This window comes from Balaenoptera borealis (assembly GCF_965194805.1).
Source record: "Balaenoptera borealis genome assembly, chromosome: 8".
Classification (NCBI taxonomy): domain Eukaryota; kingdom Metazoa; phylum Chordata; class Mammalia; order Artiodactyla; family Balaenopteridae; genus Balaenoptera; species Balaenoptera borealis.
In genome coordinates, this window is record NC_138865.1 from 89187166 (window position 1) to 89205896 (window position 18731).

At 45.9% G+C, this 18731-nt stretch overlaps 1 protein-coding gene and 1 long non-coding RNA gene across 4 annotated transcripts in view; one reads left to right on the top strand and one right to left on the bottom strand.

Annotated features, from left to right (window-relative positions):
- LOC309634291 overlaps positions 1-18731 on the top strand; it is a 47522-nt gene that overhangs the window by 19658 nt on the left and 9133 nt on the right. The gene's annotated exons all lie outside the window — the stretch shown is intronic.
- The window catches only part of GABBR2 (gamma-aminobutyric acid type B receptor subunit 2), a 363159-nt gene continuing 358241 nt past the window's right edge, over positions 13814-18731 (bottom strand). For all 3 annotated transcript variants that reach the window (XM_082403891.1, XM_082403890.1, XM_082403892.1), the window contains one exon: positions 13814-16429. In XM_082403891.1, the coding sequence (XP_082260017.1) occupies positions 16264-16429 (166 nt within the window). In that variant the 3' untranslated portion in view covers positions 13814-16263. The remainder of the gene's footprint in view (positions 16430-18731) is intronic.

The window sequence follows — 18731 nt, forward strand, 5'->3', positions numbered from 1 at the left end:
TCACCATATAAGTTTTTCATGTCCTTGGTGAGGTTTATTCCTAAGTATTCTTTTTTTTTTTTTTTTTTTTTTTGCTGAGGTTTAAAAAGGAATTGTTTGTTTGCATTCCCTTTCTGATAGTTCATTGTTAGTGTAAAGAAATGCAACCGATTTCTTTCTTTTTTTTTGTTAAATAGATTTATTTATTTATTTATTTATTTTTGGCTGCGTTGGGTCTTCATTGCTGCCCGCGGGCTTTCTCTAGTTGCAGCGAGCAGGGTCTGCTCTTCGTTGAGATGCGCGGGCTTCTCATTGCGGTGGCCTCTCTTGTTGCGGAGCACAGGCTCTAGGCGCGTGGGCTTCAATAGTTGTGGCGTGTGGGCTCAGTAGTTGTGGCTTGTGGGCTCTAGAGCGCAGGCTAAGCAGTTGTGTCACATGGGCTTAGTTGCTCCGCGGCACGTGGGATCTTCCCGGACCAGGGCTTGAACCCGTGTCCCCTGCATTGGCAGGCGGATTCTTAACCACTGCGCCACCAGGGAAGCCCTGCAACCGATTTCTGTATGTTAACCTTGTATCCTGTTACCTTGCTGAATTTGTTTATCAGTTGTAGTAGTTTTTGTGTGGCGTCTTCAGGGTTTTCTATATATGTCATCTGCATATAATGACAGTTTTACCTCTTCCCTACCAATTAGAATACCTTTTATTTATTTTTCTTGTCTGATTGCTGTAGCTAGGACTTCCAAATGTTTGACTTCCAAATGTTGAAAAAAGTGATGAGTGGGCATCCTTGTCTTGTTCCAGGTTTTAGTGGGAAGGCGTTCAGGTTTTCACTGTTGAGTATTATGTTGGCTGCTGGTTTGTCATAAATAGCTTTTATTATGTTGAGATATGTTCCCTCTATACACACTTTGGTAAGAGTTTTTATCATTAATGGATGTTGAATTTTGTCAAATGCTTTTCCTGCATCTACTGAGATGATCATGTGGGTTTTGCCTTTTCTTTTGTTGATGTGGTGTATCACATTGATTTGCATATGTTGAACCATCCTTGTGACCCTGGGATGAATCCAGTCTGGTTGTGATGTATGATCTATTTTATGTGTTGTTGGATTCGATTTGCTGATATTTTGTTGAGAAGTTTTACATTTGTATTCGTCAAAGATACTGGCCTGTCATTTTTTTTGGTAGTGTCTTTGTCTGGTTTTGGTAGCAGGGTGATGGTGGCTTAATAGAATGTCTTTGGGAGTGTTCTTTCTTCTTCAGTCTTTTGGAAGAGTTTGAGGAGGATTGGTGTAAGTTCTTCCTTTTATGTTTGGTAGAATTTGCCTGTAAAGCCATCTGGCCCTGGACTTTTGTCTGTGGGGAGTTTTTAAAATTACAGATTCTGTTTCACTTCTAGAGATGGGTCTGTTTGAGTTATCTGTTTCTTCTTGATTCAGTTTTGGTGGGCTGTATGTTTTTAGAAAGTTGTCCATTTCTAGTTGTTGAATTTGTTGGCATATAATTGTTCATAGTATTCTCTCATGATTTTTTGTATTTCCACGGTGTCAGTTGTGATTTCTCCTCTTTCATTTCTTTTGTTTATTTGGGTCTTCTCTCTTTTCTTCTTGGTGAACCTGTCCAGGGGTTTGTCAATTTTGTTTACCCTTTCAAAGAACCAGCTCTTGGTTTTATTGGGTTTTTTTCTATTGTTTTTTAATCTCTATTTTATTTATTTCCTCATTGAATGAGTTCGGAAGCGTTGCTCCCTCTGCAATTTTTCTGGAATAGTTTCAGATGGATAGATGTTAACTCTTCTCTAAATGTTTGATAGAATTCTTTTGTGAAGCCATCTGGTCCTGGACTTTTGTTTGTTGGAAGTTTTTAATCACAGTTTCAATTTCAGTACTTGTGATTGGTTTGTTCATATTTTCTATTTCTTCCTTGTTCAGTCTTGGAAGATTGTACCTTTCTAAGAATTTTTCCATTTCTTCCAGGTTGTCCATTTTATTGGCATACAGTTGCTTGTAGTAGTCTCCTATGATCCTTTGTATTTCTGCGGTGTCAGCTGTAATTATTCCTTTTTCATTTCTAATTTTATTGATTTGAACCCTCTCCCTTTTTTTCTTGATGTCTTGCTAAAAGTTTATCAATTTTGTTTATCTTTTCAAAGAACCAGCTTTTAGTTTCATTGATCTTTTCTGTTGTTTTCTTTGTCTCTATTTCATTTATTTCTGCTCTGATCTTTCTGATTTCTTTTCTTCTACTAACTTTGAGTTTTGTTTGTTCTTCTTTCTCTAGTTACTTTAATTGTAAGGTTAGATTGTTTATTAGAGATTTTTCTTGTTTCCTGAGGTAAGATTGTATTGCTATAAACTTCCCTCTTGGAACTGCTTTTGCTGCATCCCATAGGTTTTGGATCAGCATTCTTTCGTTTTAATTTCTCTCTAGGTATTTTTCAATTTCCTCTTTGATTTCTTCAGTGATCCATTGGTTGTTTAGTAACATATTGTTTAGCCTCCACGTGTTTGTGTTTTTTACAGTTTTTATTTCTTAAATTTTATTTATTTATTTATTTTTGGCTGTGTTGGGTCTTCGTTTCTGTGCGAGGGCTTTCTCTAGTTGCGGCAAGCGGGGGCCACTCTTCATCACGGTGCGCGGGCTATCACGGCCTCTCTTGTTGCGGAGCACAGGCTCCAGATGTGCAGGCTCAGTAATTGTGGCTCATGGGCCTAGTCGCTCCGTGGCATGTGGGATCGTCCCAAACCAGGGCTCGAACCCGTGTCCCCTGCATTGGCAGGCAGATTCTCAACCACTGCGCCACCAGGGAAGCCCAGTTTTTATTTCTTGTAGTTGATTTTTAATCTCATAGTGTTGTGGTCAGAAAAGACTCTTGATATGATTTCAGATTTCTTAAATTTACTGAGGCTTGCTTTGATCTTTACTGGAGAATATTCCATGTGCACTTGAGTAGAATGTGTATTCTGCTGCTTTTGGATGGAATGTTCTATAGATATCAGTTAAGATCAGCTTGTCAAGCGTGTCATTTAAGGCTTCTGTTTCCTTATTGATTTTCTTTCCGGATGATCAGTCCATTGATGTAAGTGTTACTTACATCAATGGACAGACCACTATTATTGTGTTACTGTTAATTTCTCCTTTTATGGCTGTTAGCATTTACCTTATATATATTATATATTATATATATAATATATATAATATATATATTATATATATAATATATATTATATATATTATATATATATTATAAATATATATATATATATTTACAATTATTTTTACAATTATTATATCTTCTTGGATTGATCCTTTGATCATTATGTAGTGTCCTTTGTCTCTTGTAACAGTGTATTTTATAGTCTATTTTGTCTGATATGAGTATTGCTACTCCAGCTTTCTTTTCATTTCCATCTGCATGGAATACCTTTTTCCATCCTCTCACTTTCAGTCTGTATGTGTCCCTAGATCTGAAGTGAGTCCCTTGTAGACAGCATATGTACAGGTCTTGTTTTTGTATCCATTCAGCCAGTCTGTGTTTTTTGGTTGGAGGATTTAATCCATTTACATTTAAGGTAATTATTGATATGTATGTTCTTATTGCCATTTTGTTAATTGTTTTGGATTTGTTTTTGTAGGTGTTTTTTCGTCCCTTCCTCTTTTGTTCTCTTCTCTTGTGATTTGATGACTATCTTTTTTTTTTTTTTTATTTGTGGCTGTGCACTTGTGGCTTGCAGGATCTTAGTTCCCCAAGCAGGGATTGAACCCAGGCCCCAGCAGTGAAAGTGCCAAGTCCTAACCACTGGACAGCCAGAGAACTCCCTGATGACTGTCCTTAGTGTTGTGTTTGGATTGTTTTTTCTTTTTCGTGTGTGTATCTACTCTAGTTTTTTGGTTTGCGGTTACCATGAGGTTTTTTTTTTTAAATTAATTAATTAATTTATATTTATTTTTGGTTGTGTTGGGTCTTCATTTCTGTGCGAGGGCTTTCTCCAGTTGCGGTGAGCGGGGGCCAGTCTTCATCGCGGTGTGCGGGCCTCTCACCGTCGCGGCCTCTCCCGTTGTGGAGCACAGGCTCCAGACGCGCAGGCTCAGTAGTTGTGGCTCACGGGCTTAGTCGCTCCGCAGCATGTGGGATCTTCCCAGACCAGGGCTCGAACCCGTGTCCCCTGCATTGGCAGGCAGATTCTCAACCACTGCGCCGCCAGGGGAGTCCTACCATGAGGTTTTGATATAGCAGTCTATGTATGTACAAGATGCTTTAAGTTGCTGGTCTCTTAATTTCAAATGCATTTCCAATATTCTGCATTTGTACTATCCTCACGATTTCTGGTTTTGATACCATATTTGTATGTGGATGATTTCCTGCCTTTATGTATGTTTGCCTTTACTGGTGGGCTTTTCCATTTGTCATTTTCTTGTTTCTAGTTTGGCCTTTTCTTTTCTGCTTAGAGAAGTTCCTTTAGCATTTGTTGCAAAGCTGGTCTGGTGGTGCTGAATTCTCTTAGCTTTTGCTTGTTTGTAATGCTTTTGATTTCTCTGTCGAATCTGAATGAGAGTCTTGCTGGGTAGAGTCTTCTTGGTTGTAGGTTCTTCTCTTTCATCACTTTAAATATATCATGCTACTCCCTTCTGGCCTGCAGGATTTCTGCTGAGAAATCAACTGATAACCTTATGGGAATTCCCTTGTATGTTATTTGTTGCTTTTCCCTTGTTGCTTTTAATATTTTCCTTTGTCTTTAATTTTTGTCAAGTTGATTACTATGTGTCTTGGCGTGTTCCTTTTTGGGTTGATCCTGCCTGGGACTCTCTGTGCTTCCTGGACTTGGGTGACTGTTTCCTTTTGCATGTTAGGGAATTTTTCAGCTATTATCTTTTCAGATATTTTCTTAGGTCCCTTTTTTTTTCTCTTCTCCTTCTGGGACTCCTATAATGCAAATATTGGTGCATTTATTGTTGGTGCAGAGGTCTCTTAGACTGTCCTCATTTCTTTTTTTTTTTTTTAATTAGTTAATTACTTTTATTTTTGGCTGCATTGGGTCTTTGTTGCTGCACGTGGGCTTTCTGTAGTTGTGGAGAGCAGGGGCTACTCTTTGTTGCAGTGCACGGGCTTCTCATTGTGGTGGCTTCTTTTGTTGTGGAGCACCGGCTCTAGGCGCGCGGGCTTCAGTAGTTGTGGCACGTGGGCTTCAGTAGTTGTGGCTCACGGGCTCTTGAGCACAGGCTCAGTAGTTGTGGCGCACAAGTTTAGTTGCTCCATGGCGTGTGGGATCTTCCCGGACCAGGGCTCAAACCCATGTCCCCTGCATCGGCAGGCAGATTCTCAACCACTGTGCCACCAGGGAAGTCCCGTGTCCTCATTTCTTGACCTTCTTTTTTTCTTTATTCTGTTCCGTGTTAGTGATTTCCACCAGTCTGTCTTCCAGCTCACTTATTCGTTCTTCTGCCTCATATATTCTGTGATTGATTCCTTCTAGTGTATTTTTTATTTCAGTTATTATATTGTTCATGTCTGTTTGTTTGTTCTTTAAATCTTCTAGCTCTTTGCTAAACATTTCTTGTATCTTCATCTGTGCCTCCATTCTTTTTCTGAGATCTTGGATCATCTTTATTATTACTTATTTTTTAAAATTTATTTTATTATTACTATCATTATTCTGAATTCTTTTTCAGGCAGATTGCCTATCTCCACTTCACTTAGTTGTTCTTCTGGGGTTTTGTCTTCTTCCTTCGTCTGGAGCATATTTCTCTGTCATCTCATTTTGTCGAACTTTTTGTGTTTGTGGGCTTTGTTCCACAGGCTGCAGGATTGTAGTTTTTCTTGCCTCTGGTATCTACCCCCTGGTGAGTGAGGTTGGGCCAGGGGCTTGTGCAGGCTTCCTGGTGGGAGGGACTGGTGCCTGCCCACTGGTGGGTAGAGCTGGATCTTGTCCCTCTGGTGGGCAGGGCCATGTCAAGGGGAGTGGCTAGGTGTGGTTGTGGGCTCAGGAAGACTTTAGGCAGCCTGTCTGTTGATACCTGGGGCTGTGTTCCCACCCTGTTGCTTGTTCGGCCTGAGGCATCCCTGCACTGGAGCCTGCAGGCTACTGGGGGGGGCAAGTTCTTGGTGCCAAACTGGCAACCTCCAACCTCCAGGAGCTCATGCTAGGGAATATTCCCCAGGGACCTCTGCCACAAGTGTCCTTGCCCCCACAGTGGGCCACAGCCAACCCCCACCTCCCCAGGAGACCCTCCAAGACCTGCAGGTAGGTCTGGCCCAGGCTCCTGTGGAGTTACTGCTTTGCCCTGTGTCCCAGTGCTTGTGAAACCTCATGTGCGCCCTCTAAGAGTGGAGTCTCTGTTTCCCCCAGTCCTGTGGAGCTCCTGCACTCAAGCTCTGCTGGCCTTCAATGCCAAATGCCCTGGGGGCTCCTCCTCCTGATGCCAGATCCCCAGGGTGAGGAGCCTGACGGGCTCAGAACTCCCACTCCTGTGGGAGAACCTCTGCAATATAATTATTTTCCAGTTTGTGGGTCGCCCACTGGCAGTATGGGATTTGATTATATCACGAAAGCACCCCTCTTACTGTCTCATTGTGTCTTCTTCTTTGTCTTTGGATGTAGAGTATCTTTTTTGGTAGGCTCCAGTCTTTTTTTTGGTCAGTGGTTGTTCAACAATTAGTTGTGATTTTGGTGTTTTCATCAGAGGAGGTGAGCTCAAGTCCTTCTACTCCGCCATCTTATTTCCAATCCCTGTAGATGTATTTTTTTGTTTTAATTTTTTAAAAATTTAATTTAATTTAATTTAATTAATTTTGGCCATACTGCACAGCTTGTGGGATCTTAGTTCCCTGATGAGGGATTGAACCCGGGCCCTCAGCACTGAGAGTGCGGAGTCCTAACCATTGTACCTCCAGGGAATTCCCCCTGTAGATGTATTTTTGATGTATTTGTGGGAGGAGGTGAGTTTCATGTCCTTTTACACTGTCATCTTGAATACCTCCCAGAATGCGTGGGCTTCTGACACTTCCTTGATCCCTCCCTCCCTCCTCCTTCCTTCTCTTCCTACCTTTTCTTCTTTTCTTCTCAGCCCATTGTTTCATCAGTTTATCTGTACTCATGTCTCATAGAAACCAGGTTTTACTAGTTTTTCTTGAAACTACAGAGCAGATGAGATTTGACATTTACTTCTATTTCCTGAGGGAAATCTTTCCCCAAAGTATGTTCAGTCTTAGCTTATTGTATAATGTTTGTCTTTATGCTGTAGAATCTTCATAGACTACATTTTTTTCCTGCCCAGGAAAAGGCATATTTTATTGAGGTATGTACTTACGATGTGTGATTATATATATATGGGGTGTGTGTGTGTGTGTGTGTGTGTGTGTGTGTGTGTGTCTTGTATACATATACATACATGTTTGTGGTTTTATGTATATGTTTGTATATATACATATATAATCACACATAAGTGTACAGTTCAAAGAATTTTCATGAAGAGAATACAACCAACCCAGTGCTCAGGTAAAAAATCAGAACACATCAAGCATTCAGGAGCCCTCCTCATACCGTCTTCCCCACTGCCTGTTCCTGCGAAGGGTAACCACTATTCTGATGTTTAATAGGTTAGTTTTACTTGTTTTTGAACTTTATATTAATGGAATCTTAGAGTATATTCTCTTTTATGTCTGGCTTCTTTCCCTTCACGTGTTTGTTAGATTCATTTTTGTTACATGTAGTTGTACTTCTTCCCGTTCTCACTGGTATATGATATTCCACTCTGTGAATATACTACATCAAAATTTTTTTCTCTTCTACTGTTGATAGCATTTGGGTAGTTTCCAGTTTTTTCCAGCCTGGTCATTCTAAGCAGCGAATATGTTATCCAGGGCTGCCATTTCACCCCAGAAGGGTGAGCATCTTCCATCTTGCTTCCTAAGCCTTGGGATGCTGACAGAGTCCTTCTGCCAGATCTTGGAGGCCTGAGTGCTCCAGATTCAGTGGTCAAGGGTGGGAGTGGGGGGATCTGGGCAGTGGGCAGCTTGGGTAGAGTTTTGTCTCTGTATAGCTTCTTCCATGCTGTTGGCTTGCCTGGGCCTCAGTGCAGTGAGGGTTTCCCCCTGCTCGCACTGCCCAGGGCCAGAGATGCTCAGACCAGGGTTTAGAGCCTCAGGTGATGGCCTTGGATGAATCTCAGAGGTGTGCAAATCTATAAAATTTTAAAAGATTGTGTTTTCGTTTCAAGATCATCTAAAACAAATTAAATAGGCATATTCTGGGTCATCTGAATCAAGCTAATTCTTATGAGGCTGTTTAAGAAAGTATAAAGAGGGTGTGTGTTCCAGCGTCGGACTGCTGTGTTCAAATTTCCACTCTCCATCCCAGCTGTGTGACCCGGGACAACACTCACACACTATGCCTGAGTGCCTTTAGCTGTAAAAGGGCAGCAGTAATCGTTCCTACTCTGGGGACCCTGTGAGATCTAAATGAGATTATGCCTGCAAAGCCCTTTGCTTAGTGCTTAATGAGCATCAGTGCTCAATCACCATTCGATTTGTGTGTATTATCTGGATGGCCCCGTGACTGTCAATGGCTCATGAGAAAAAAAAAAGTGGATTTAATAGAGAAGTGATGTGTTAGAGCTGAGTGAAGGCCAAATGATATCACAGTGTGTTGAATAAATGAAAATTTCACAGTAGTTTAAATAAAGAAAAGCAGTGTGATAATTGAGTCATCACACCAGGCAGGCTGAACTCAAAGGGACGTACGTGCCTGGGAGCAGTTGGTGCTCTGCTTGCGTTATGAACTGCAACTTATTTTTCAGCAAAATGTCATCTATCCCTTTAAATCAGTGTTAAGATGTTTTTATTGGTTTTGTCATTTTCTTTGCATTCAAGTTATAAATTTGTTTGGCTTTTATATGAAGGATATAAGCATGAGTTTACGTCTAATTTGAACATATTTAGGTAACTTGCTTTATAAAAACAATTTAAGTCAGCACTGCATCTTAAAAGATGACCCTGTGGTTTCAAACACTGCCCTAGGTCTTTGGCATTGGAATTCAGGTGGAGGGAAAGCGAATGTTTTTCCTCTTGGCACAGGGCTCTACCTCTCCTGTGGGCGTGGTGGTCCAGAGCAGAGAGAGTAGTCATGACCTCGAGTGCAAAGCCGGCTGAGCAGCTTCTCCAATTTTACACCCTCCCAGAGGTTTGTGTGTGGACTTTATTTTGTGATCCAGTTGACTATGGTGTTACTGCTCTTGCTTTATAGTATTTCTGCCTTTGCAGTCAGGATCTTTGGGACTTATGGCTCTAAGGGATAAAATGTTTCCTGTTACTTATGTAACCTAGATGTCAGCAAGGATCATGCTGCCTGGCGAGATCTAGAGGGGATTAATCCAAACTTCCCATTCCTCCCATACCTGGCTCTGGAAAAGGCCAGCGCCTTTCCGGTGCTTCTGTGGATTTCCACGGACCTTGTACTCGTGCTCACCTCTGGCTCCCTGTTCCTACTTGTGTAGGGAGCATATTTTCCCCTCTGCATCTTCTTTTATCCCCACTTTGGCTTCCATCCAAACATGGAATTTGTCCTTTTCTTTCATTTCTGCTAAAACCCACGAGACTTTTGCTTGTATAGTAAACATTACTGAAGGTTTAGGGATATTTTGCGGGAGGGAGTGAAGTGAAGGGAAGAAGAGGGTTTATTTTATAGCAACACAAATGACTTGACATCAGATGTTTGATGTTTCTGTTCTTCCAAGTCTTTCAGCCACTCTGCCCCCCTTCCTCTGTCACCTTTCTCTCTCCATCCACTCCCAAATTTCTAGTCCTTTCAACCAGAACTGTTCCCCTGTCTCTTTTTAAGCCTTGTCTTCAGAATCGCACCTTTTCTCCCCCACAGCTTGTCAAGATAGTCTCCCTAACAATTTCCTTCCCAAAATGCATTCTGTTGTTAGGGAGTTAGATGACTATGGGCTACCCCCTGCACCTATCGAAGCTCTTCACTTTACATTCCTGGTGTCTGGGAATAGAACAAATACAGCTCAGTGCTTACAAAGCACTTTCACCTACATGAGCCCCTGGGTGAAATATCATGCCCATTTTACAGATGTGGAACCAGAAGCTCAGAGAGGTTGAGTGAATCATCTGAAGCCACATAGCCAGATGAGTGGGGGAGTAGAAATCCGCACCCAGATCTGAAGATTTTGATCTATGACCCATGTCATCATACACAGACAGGATGAATGCTGTCCGAACCTTCAGGGATCTGAGGCCACACGGATTCCAGTATAAATGATTAACATGGGACAACCCAGTTGGCCTGGGGAGGCGGACGGGGGGCAGCCCCAGCAGGTGTGTGCATTCTCCAGGAGTTGGACTGCCAGTTCCCACCCCATGCCTTCCTCTTCCTTCTGTCTTTTGCTGGCTAGCTCCTTCTCATCTTCAGGTCTAGGTATAGAACTGGCTACATAATGTGTGGGGTGCAGTACAAAATGAAAATGCTGGGCCTCTTGCTCAAAAGTTATTAAGAATTTTAAAATGACAGGAGAACATTAAGCTAAGTATGGGACTCTTGGAAGCAACTATACCGGTCATATGCCCACAAAGCCAGCCCTGTATGAAGGTTACCCCTCCGCCCCCCGCCAGGAAGCATCCTCTGGCTCTGCATTCTGAGCTCGGTGCTTATCATATGCGTCATCGTTTCTTCTTTATGCGCCTGTTCCCCCGTTACTCTGTGAGCTTCGTGAGACCTGTGTCCTGTTCACTGTTGTTTCCTGGTGCCCAGCACGGGCCCTGACGAAGAGCAGGGGCTCAGTGGATGCCCCACTGGGGGCTTGGGGCTCCTGCAAGTGGGACCTGGAGGAACCAGGCGGTGAATAGTAATGTCCAGGCAGTACCCACCCAGGACCACACAAGTTCAGACCAGGCGTGACTGAGCCTATGGGACTTGGCAGGGGTTTCAGGCATGGGGTGGAGGTGAGGTGGGGACTCATTTTCTCTTCAAGAGAATGTGTTAATCATTTACTGCCCAGGACCTCACAAACCCTGCTCCTCAGGGCCAAGTAAGGTGTGACCAGCCAGGGAGGTGGGGCACAGGCAGGGGACAAGGGCAGAGAGCATGGAACAGACACAGAGCCCTTCCTGGGGCTACACAGCCTGGCCCACTGACCCTTCTTTAGCCTCCTGAGGCTTGTAAGGCCCTCACCCTCCCTGCACAATGGTGTGTGTGGGAACAGGGAACTATTTCTCTAATGTCTCCTCCAAGCTAGGGGAAGGGAAGAGGGCAGAATTCTCAAAGGTTTCAGACAACAAAGAGCCCTCATGTGGAACCCCCTGATTCCCACAGATTTCTTTTGATTCTAAGTGATGGAAACCCTACTCTGTAAGCAGAAAAAGAGATGTATAATATTAGCTAAAAACTGAGAAGCTCAAGGGCAGATGTGTCTTTAGGGATTGCTGATCCTTGAGCCCAAATGATGTCACCAGAGCTCAGTTTCTCTCTTTTCATTTCTCTCTGGTTGGAGGGCAAGGTTTGAGACCTCCTGAAAACTCTGGCCAAAACCCTGGAAGGGCTCTGATTGGCTGGGCTTAGGTAATGAGCACATCTTTGAGCCAATCCCTGTGTGTAGGGATGGTAGCAAGGATGGTCCCTCCAGATTCCCTCCCATAGGTCCCTCTCCTCCCGTAACAAGCAGGGCTGTGCTGCCAGGGGAGGGACAGGAACAGGATGGACCCGCAGAGCAGCCAGTGACCACTGGTGTTTGTTTTTTTTTTTTTTAACCCAGCACCACCTCCTCTCCGTGTCACTGGCTTCTAAGCCTCTAGAGTCAGGTCCCAGGAAGATCCTTGTAGAGAGGAGACTGCTGAGCGTGGGGAACTGCCTGGAAGGTCAGGGCTCTGGCTGGTGCCCCAGGTTCCCTGTTTCTAGAAACCTCTTCCCATCTTCCTTCAGAGCAGATCCCAGAGTTGTCTGCACAGCACAGGGTGAGGAGACCACCAAGCAGCTCTTTCTCAAAGGGCTTCAACTCCAGATTGCCTCTCTTTGAGGCTGGGAAATAGTCTTTATTTTAGTTTTACCTCAGAAATAAGCCAATCATAACCAAAGGAAGACAAAGAAAACCTTATGTGAAAGAATTAAGTGCCCGCTGCTCTTGGGTCCTTTCCTTTAGACTTCTGTTACCACACACCTGTTCCCCAAGGCCAAGCAAGGCATGCAGAACTCTACTGATGATGGTGATGAGCATTTTCTTCAGCCCTGTGGGCATTTCTCTTTTTCAGGTGTGTTCAGAGGAAAGACCAAATTTTTTATCAGTTGATTCCATATTTAGTGGGAAAATAGGAAGATTTCTCAAGAACCTGAGGTGGTGGAGAAATGTCTCCCTGCTGTGGTTGTTCTACCTGTAGTTCTGGGTCAAGCGTGAGGAAGGAGCTGGATCTTAAAGCCAGGAAATCCAGGTTCCATGCCTGCCCTCTCAGGACCTTCAGGTCGACCTTGGCTCCTGTCACTGGGCCTCACTTGCGCCACCTGTAAAGTGAGGGGTTGGACAAGATGACCCCAAAGTTCCTTCTTAGCTCTTAATTTCTGTGAGTCTAGGTCAGGTCGAGAAGGAAGACCAATCAGGATTCTGGTTCTGTTCCTGCCCTTGCCATGACTCACTAGGTGACCTTGGGTAAGTTCCTTACCTTGTTCGACCTGTTCCCCACCCTTGAACATCCTATATCCCATAGGAGGGCTGTCTAAAAGGTGGTCAGTATTCAGGAGGCTCACCACTGAAGACCCTGTGTACTAGGAAACTCTAGACTGGGTCCAGCCTTCTAGTGAAGTCTATGGGTCCAGCCCCCCATTTCTGGGGCTCACACCTAGTCACATGGCCTCAGGCCTCCCTGCCCTATTTTGGCCACTCTGGCCTCGCTCTGTCTTCCAGACCCGGAAACCAATATGGACATGCCTCAGCCAAAACGTTTAACTCTGCAAAAGCCTCATCAAGGACTGTTCTGAGCCAGTGGGAGGGCCTGATGCTGGGTGGGACAGCGAGGAAGTAGATGTGACTCCCATCCTTGGGGAGCTCATTGTCTGGGGTGGAGAGGAAGGGCCAGTGTGAGCCTTTACCCGGTGTGGTGAGAGAGGGACAGTGGAAGAGAGGATTTCAAGTCGGGGGAACTAAGAGGTGGTTTTGGATGGGACGTTGAAGGATGGGGTGGACTTGAGATGGAGCTGCAGGCTGAGGGCCCAGTGCAGTGGAGGAAGTGTAAACAGTCTATAGGGTCCGGGGGAGGAGGGTGATGAGTTTGGAAGGAGCTTGAGACCAAGTCTCCAGAGGCTATCATGGCCTGGACTTGGGGCTGGGGAGGCGGGGAGTCGGGCCTGGGGAGGCAGTGAGCGTTCTAGACTGGTCAGAAACCTTTTGGTTGCAACTGATGGGAACTGAACTTGAACTAACCTAGGCAAAAAGGGTGATTTATTGGGAGAACTGAGAATCTGAGGAAGGTCTGAACATCCCAGCACGGGAAAGACGAGGGTGCTGCTGGCTTTCAGGAACAGCTGACCCGGTGCTTGGACACCATCAGGACCCATCTCTTGATCCTGTTTCTCTGTGCTGGCTTCATTTTTCTCTTTCGTGGCTAATTTCTCTGCATGGGGAAGGGACTTACTGGCCCAGCTCAGGTCAGGTTCTCACCCCTGGATCTATCACCACATGGTAACAGGCTGCTCTGTTACTGCCTGCAGAAGCCAGGGGAAGGCAGCTTCGGAAGGAAGGGACCATGCTGAGCAGGCACCCCCACAGAGCCTTTCCCTGAGTTTCTTAGCAGGAGAATATGGCCTGATTTGACCTGCATTTTGGGAAGAGTAGGCATTAAAGACAACAGTTTTCTTCCTTTTATTCATAAAAACAAATTTGCAACAATTTATTAAAAATTGATACCATGCAATAGGGATACGAGAAATTCCTCATTTACATTTGATTCTGGCAGTTCCAGTCTAATTTAAAGCGTTTGTGCACTAACATCATTGGAAAACACCTTCAGGCTGAAGCCTCTTCGGAAGTGTATGGTGTATTTGCTGCATATAAAAGGACAGAACCGTTAAATAGCTAGAGTCACTTCTGTGGGTCTTGTTATTTGTGGGGAAATTAAAAAAAAACAACAGGTGAACCTACAGTATCATTAAGACAGAGAATGTACTGTGTGGGTTAACCTAGAAGACTGTGCACGCTCAGGAGTCACAGTGGGTCACAGATGCACACACTCACCTCTGACTGTCCAGTACTTTTGTTTCTTTTTTTCTTTCCTGCTATGCTGGATTAATATTTCTACAGGTATTGTTTTTGTGTGTGTGTATACATTATGTACAATGAATTGTTTCTTTCCCTTTGAAAAATTAATGTGGTCCTTTAAATTAAATCTGGTTTGGTGAAATCAAGAAAGCAAGTAAATACTGTAGTACACAGTGAGTGACAACACCGATTTTTAGTGCCTAAACAGACAGTGACTTCAACTTGACCTGTGATGTGTTAACATTTTTTTTTCCCCTAAAAGCTACAGTACCTCCATAACCTCTCTTTGGGGGAGGGGAGGGGAACTCTATGCTACGTGAAATAGGGTGTTTTGAAATGTTGGCAATGGTAAGATTCCCGTGGGCCCTTTTGTCAAACCCTGGTGGTGACAACACTGTATTCCTGACTTTAGTGGTCTGGGAAGAGATTATTGCCTGCCTGTTGAAGCTGCCATTAGGTTTCTTTAGGGAGTTGAGCGACTGCTCAGTTGTGCAGACGTCCGGGACATTGTTATTCAGGCCTTTCTTTAGCAAATGAACCTGTCCCAGGAATGTCACAGAAATCGTCGGGATCCACCTCTCTCCAGCCAGGTGGATCCTGGTAGAGGGCTGTGCTGGGAGTTTCTCTGGGCCACAGCCCCGTCTGTCCTGAGGGCTGAAGGTCATGGTCATCCTGATACCTCATGGGTCAGGGCCGCTTCACTGTTTGGTATGAAGCTTTCCTGGATGAGATCAAGTTTTGATCTTCAGAGTGACCCTGTGAGGTAGGGCAGGACAGGTGTTATTTCAACCCCAATTTGTTAGAGAGGGGAAACTGAGGCTCAGAGAGACACAAGTGACTTGCCCAAGGTCATGGAGGGAGTTAGCAGTGGAGCAAGGGCTTGAACCCAGGTCTGTGTGACTCCCAGGCCAGTGCTCTTTGGGGTTCGTTTAAAAGGGAAGAGTGATCCTATGAATGAGAATCAGTGTGCTGATTGATCACCCCTGGGACCCCCAAGGGCAGAGCTTGCCGGCTTGTCCCAATGAAGGCTGCCTTCTGGAAGTTAAGGGAAGCCCTCAGCTAGCAACTCTCTCCCCCCTTACAGGGATGTCTTCTCGCAGATGCCCCCGATTCACTTTGGTCAGAAACAAAGTCAGTGGAAAAAAACAAAACAAAACCCCAGCCAGCCCTTGGGCCCTGATGAGAGAGGTTAAAGTGCACAATCTTTCTTTATCGTGTTTGCTGGGAACAGACATTCTATGATTAGCTCGGGTGCCCCCCTTATTACGGGGAACACCTGATACGAACACGAGGACATGGCCGACGTGGTGGGTGCATGGCCGACTGTGGGTGAATGCTGCAGAGTGTGTCTGCAGTGACGTGCCCTAAATCCCCACGGTCCCGGAACGGGTGTTATTGTATTAATGTGTGGCATTTATCAGAGAGTAAGGTCCCACCGGGAGGCATGCGAGTCAGCCTGCTCCGGTACCCCAGCCCTCGGCCCGCAGAGCTGTGCCCGGCTGCCCTCCCTGCAGACTCCCTGTTCCAGGAAGGCTGGGGTTGGCTGGACTGGCAGCTGGGACCCTGGCTGCCCCGCCCACCTCCTTCCCCAGAGGGGAGAAGGGCTGGCCTGGGGGGCCACAGCCGGTGGCATGTGTGCAGAGGCAGAGGCGGTTTCTCCAGAAGCCCCTCGCCTCTTCTCAAGGCTGCTCAGGGCCACTCAGTGACTTCTAGCTGTAGTTCTAGTGACTTTCTCCTTGTCTAGGATTTTTTTTTTGCCAAGTTTCAAATATCCTAGCTCCTCCTCCTTTGCAGACATTAAGGAAGAAGTCATTTTCATTCCTCTTCTTTGTGAAAGAATAAAAACTTCACAAATAAGGCGCGAGGTCAGGTGCCAAGTGCCCCCCATCCTGTGCACTCCGTGCCATCCGAGCAGTCCCGCAAGGCCAGCCGTGGCGCCAGCTTCTCCGCGGCCACAGCTGACAGGGTTCCTGTAGCAGATCCCTCTGCTCCGTGTGGTTCCGTCGCGGGGGAGGCCCCGGCCCCAGGCCTCCCGCCCTCACAGGCCCGAGACCATAACTCGGAAGGAGGGTGGCACGTGTCTGTGGCGGGGGCTGGCGGTGGGGCTGACGCAGGGGCTGACACAGCTGGCGTCCACGCCTCCAATGGATGGGAGGTAGGCGTGGTGGAGGATGGGGAGCTGGAGGGACAGCCGGCGCTGGATGCTGTGGCAGGGAGAGAAGGAAGGGGGGTGTTAGTGAAGGCTCGCAGGCTGCTCACTAGGAAGGCCCTTGGATTCGCTTTGGCTAAGACGCTGATGGTGGTGCTAAGAAGCTAAGTTCTCTCTGAATCCAGGATCTGTCCATCCTGTCATCTAACCACTCATCCATCTGGCAGGTGTTTAATGCAGGCCTGCCTGTGCCAGCTGCTGCCCCAGGAATAACCAGAGCAACGGCAGCAAGGAGGAGGCAGGCTTCTCGAGCTTCCAGTGATTTTTAAGAATAAGGCCTTGCCCTTCGAACAGGGCTTTGCTGCCAACACAGACAGCTCTCATTCGCTACTCTTGCCAGTCCCCGAATGGCCTTGGCTTTGGGCTCCATCCCTGAAAGGCTTCTCAGCTGCTCTGTCCTTCCTCATTGGCTTCGGTGCCACTGTCTCTTGTCCAGGACCTCAGTCCCTCTTGCTGGGCCAATTCCAAAAGGTTCCTTCCTGGTCTTTCGGCTTCTTTGGTGACTAGCGTTTTCTCTCCAACACTGGGATGGGGCATTCAGGGCTCCCCAAGATCTGCCTCTTGTCAAATTCTCCAGGTGAACCTTCTACCCGCTCTCCCCAGAAACCTTACCCTCTGGTGGCTAGTTTCCCCTAAAACCCTGCTTACGGGCAATCTTCCATGCCTCTGCACATGCTGTTTCCCCGGCCTAAATAGCTCTTCCTCTGCTTTCCCATATGATGACTGCCTTCCCTTTAAGATCCAGTTTAAATGTCATCGTTTTTGTGCTATCCCCGTCAGAGAGTGAGCTCCTTCCTTCTCTGTGCCCCCAGAAAATGGAATTTCTGGTAAATTCCCAGAAAGGCAGCCAGAAAAAAATCTGAGGCCGGGCTGAGTCAGGGGCTGGGTAAACAGGACTGATGGAGGAGCGGAGTGAAAAGGGAGCAGCCTTCTGACTACCTGCTCACCGCCACACCCTTCCGCTTACCTTCTCATCAGTCCTCACGACCAGCAGGCAGGAGAGTCAATCACCTTATTTGTTGTGAAGGCTGCTTTGGCGGATGTGCCCAGGCCACTGCTCCCCTGCTCGGCTGTGTTTCGTGCAGTATCCCACTGCATCTGGGAAGCTGCATTCCCTGAACTCTTAGGCCTCCTTGTGTCCTCCAGGCCTGGCCACTCAGGTGGGAAAAACCCCAGACCTTCACAAAACCCAATAGGCAAAAGAAGCACTGCTGTTCCCATTATAAAGATGAGAGAAGGGTACAGAGTTTGTGTAACTTGCTCACAGAAACAACCAGAACTGGGGAAGCTGTGACTCTTGCTTCTTCTGTTGAACCACAGTGCTTTGTGGGGTGGCAAATCAACTCACAGAGGCTGCCTCAGCCCACCAGGGTGCGGCCTGGGGTGTATGCATTGGTGGGGTTCTGAGATGGATGGGGACAGATGCAGTGCTGCCCCCACTCCCTAAGGACCTGCTGGCCAGAAGGGCTTCTCCCAAGAGACCCTTCCCAGGTGCTCATGAGAGATTAGTGTGTTGGAGACTTCATTTGGAAATTAAAGTTGAGCTTGTGTAATGTCATTGGTGTTGGCAGACTCCAGGAAAATGGGGAGCTGAAGAATGAACTTGACCTGGGAAAGGGTGTTCTGTCTGAGCATCCCGGGCAGGGTGGGCATCTGCGTGTGGTTGTCAGAGCCACACATTCTGCTGTCTGCTGGGATCCTGTTTGCCTTTTCATTAATTCATTGCCAAAAACCTACTCAGTGCTGGAAGCTGTGTTCAGTCCAAGGGACACAGGAAGGACTTAAACCTTACCCTCAAGGTACTTGCACTGTAATGCAGGGAACTAATAGGTAGACCACTGATGAATGCCATGTAACCATCAGTAATTATACTGGACTGTCAGCTCCGAGGCCCTGGAGCTAATTGGGTTGAGAGGCTATTAGTTCTAAGACTAAATGGCCCCAAATGACACTGCAGTTGGTGATTGGGCTCCCTTTGCTGGTTCCTCTCCCCTTGTTGTCACTTCCCAGGGAACAAGTTTCAGAGCTGACATTTCTCATTGCTGCTTCTAATCCGCTGTAAACTGGGAAGAACTAAAAACTGCCAGTAGGGACAAAGCTACTGGAGATGTCAAGGTCTTTACTTAGATGTCACCTCACCAAGTTTGCTCTGACCTCCCTGTGTACAATTATACTCCCTAACTCCTTCCCTGCTTAGTTTTTCTCCAAAGTCCCTATCATTTAACATACTAGCTTTTGCTTTTTTGTTAAGTTATTGTCTTCCCAGATAGAATGTAAACTCCATGAAGGGAAGGATT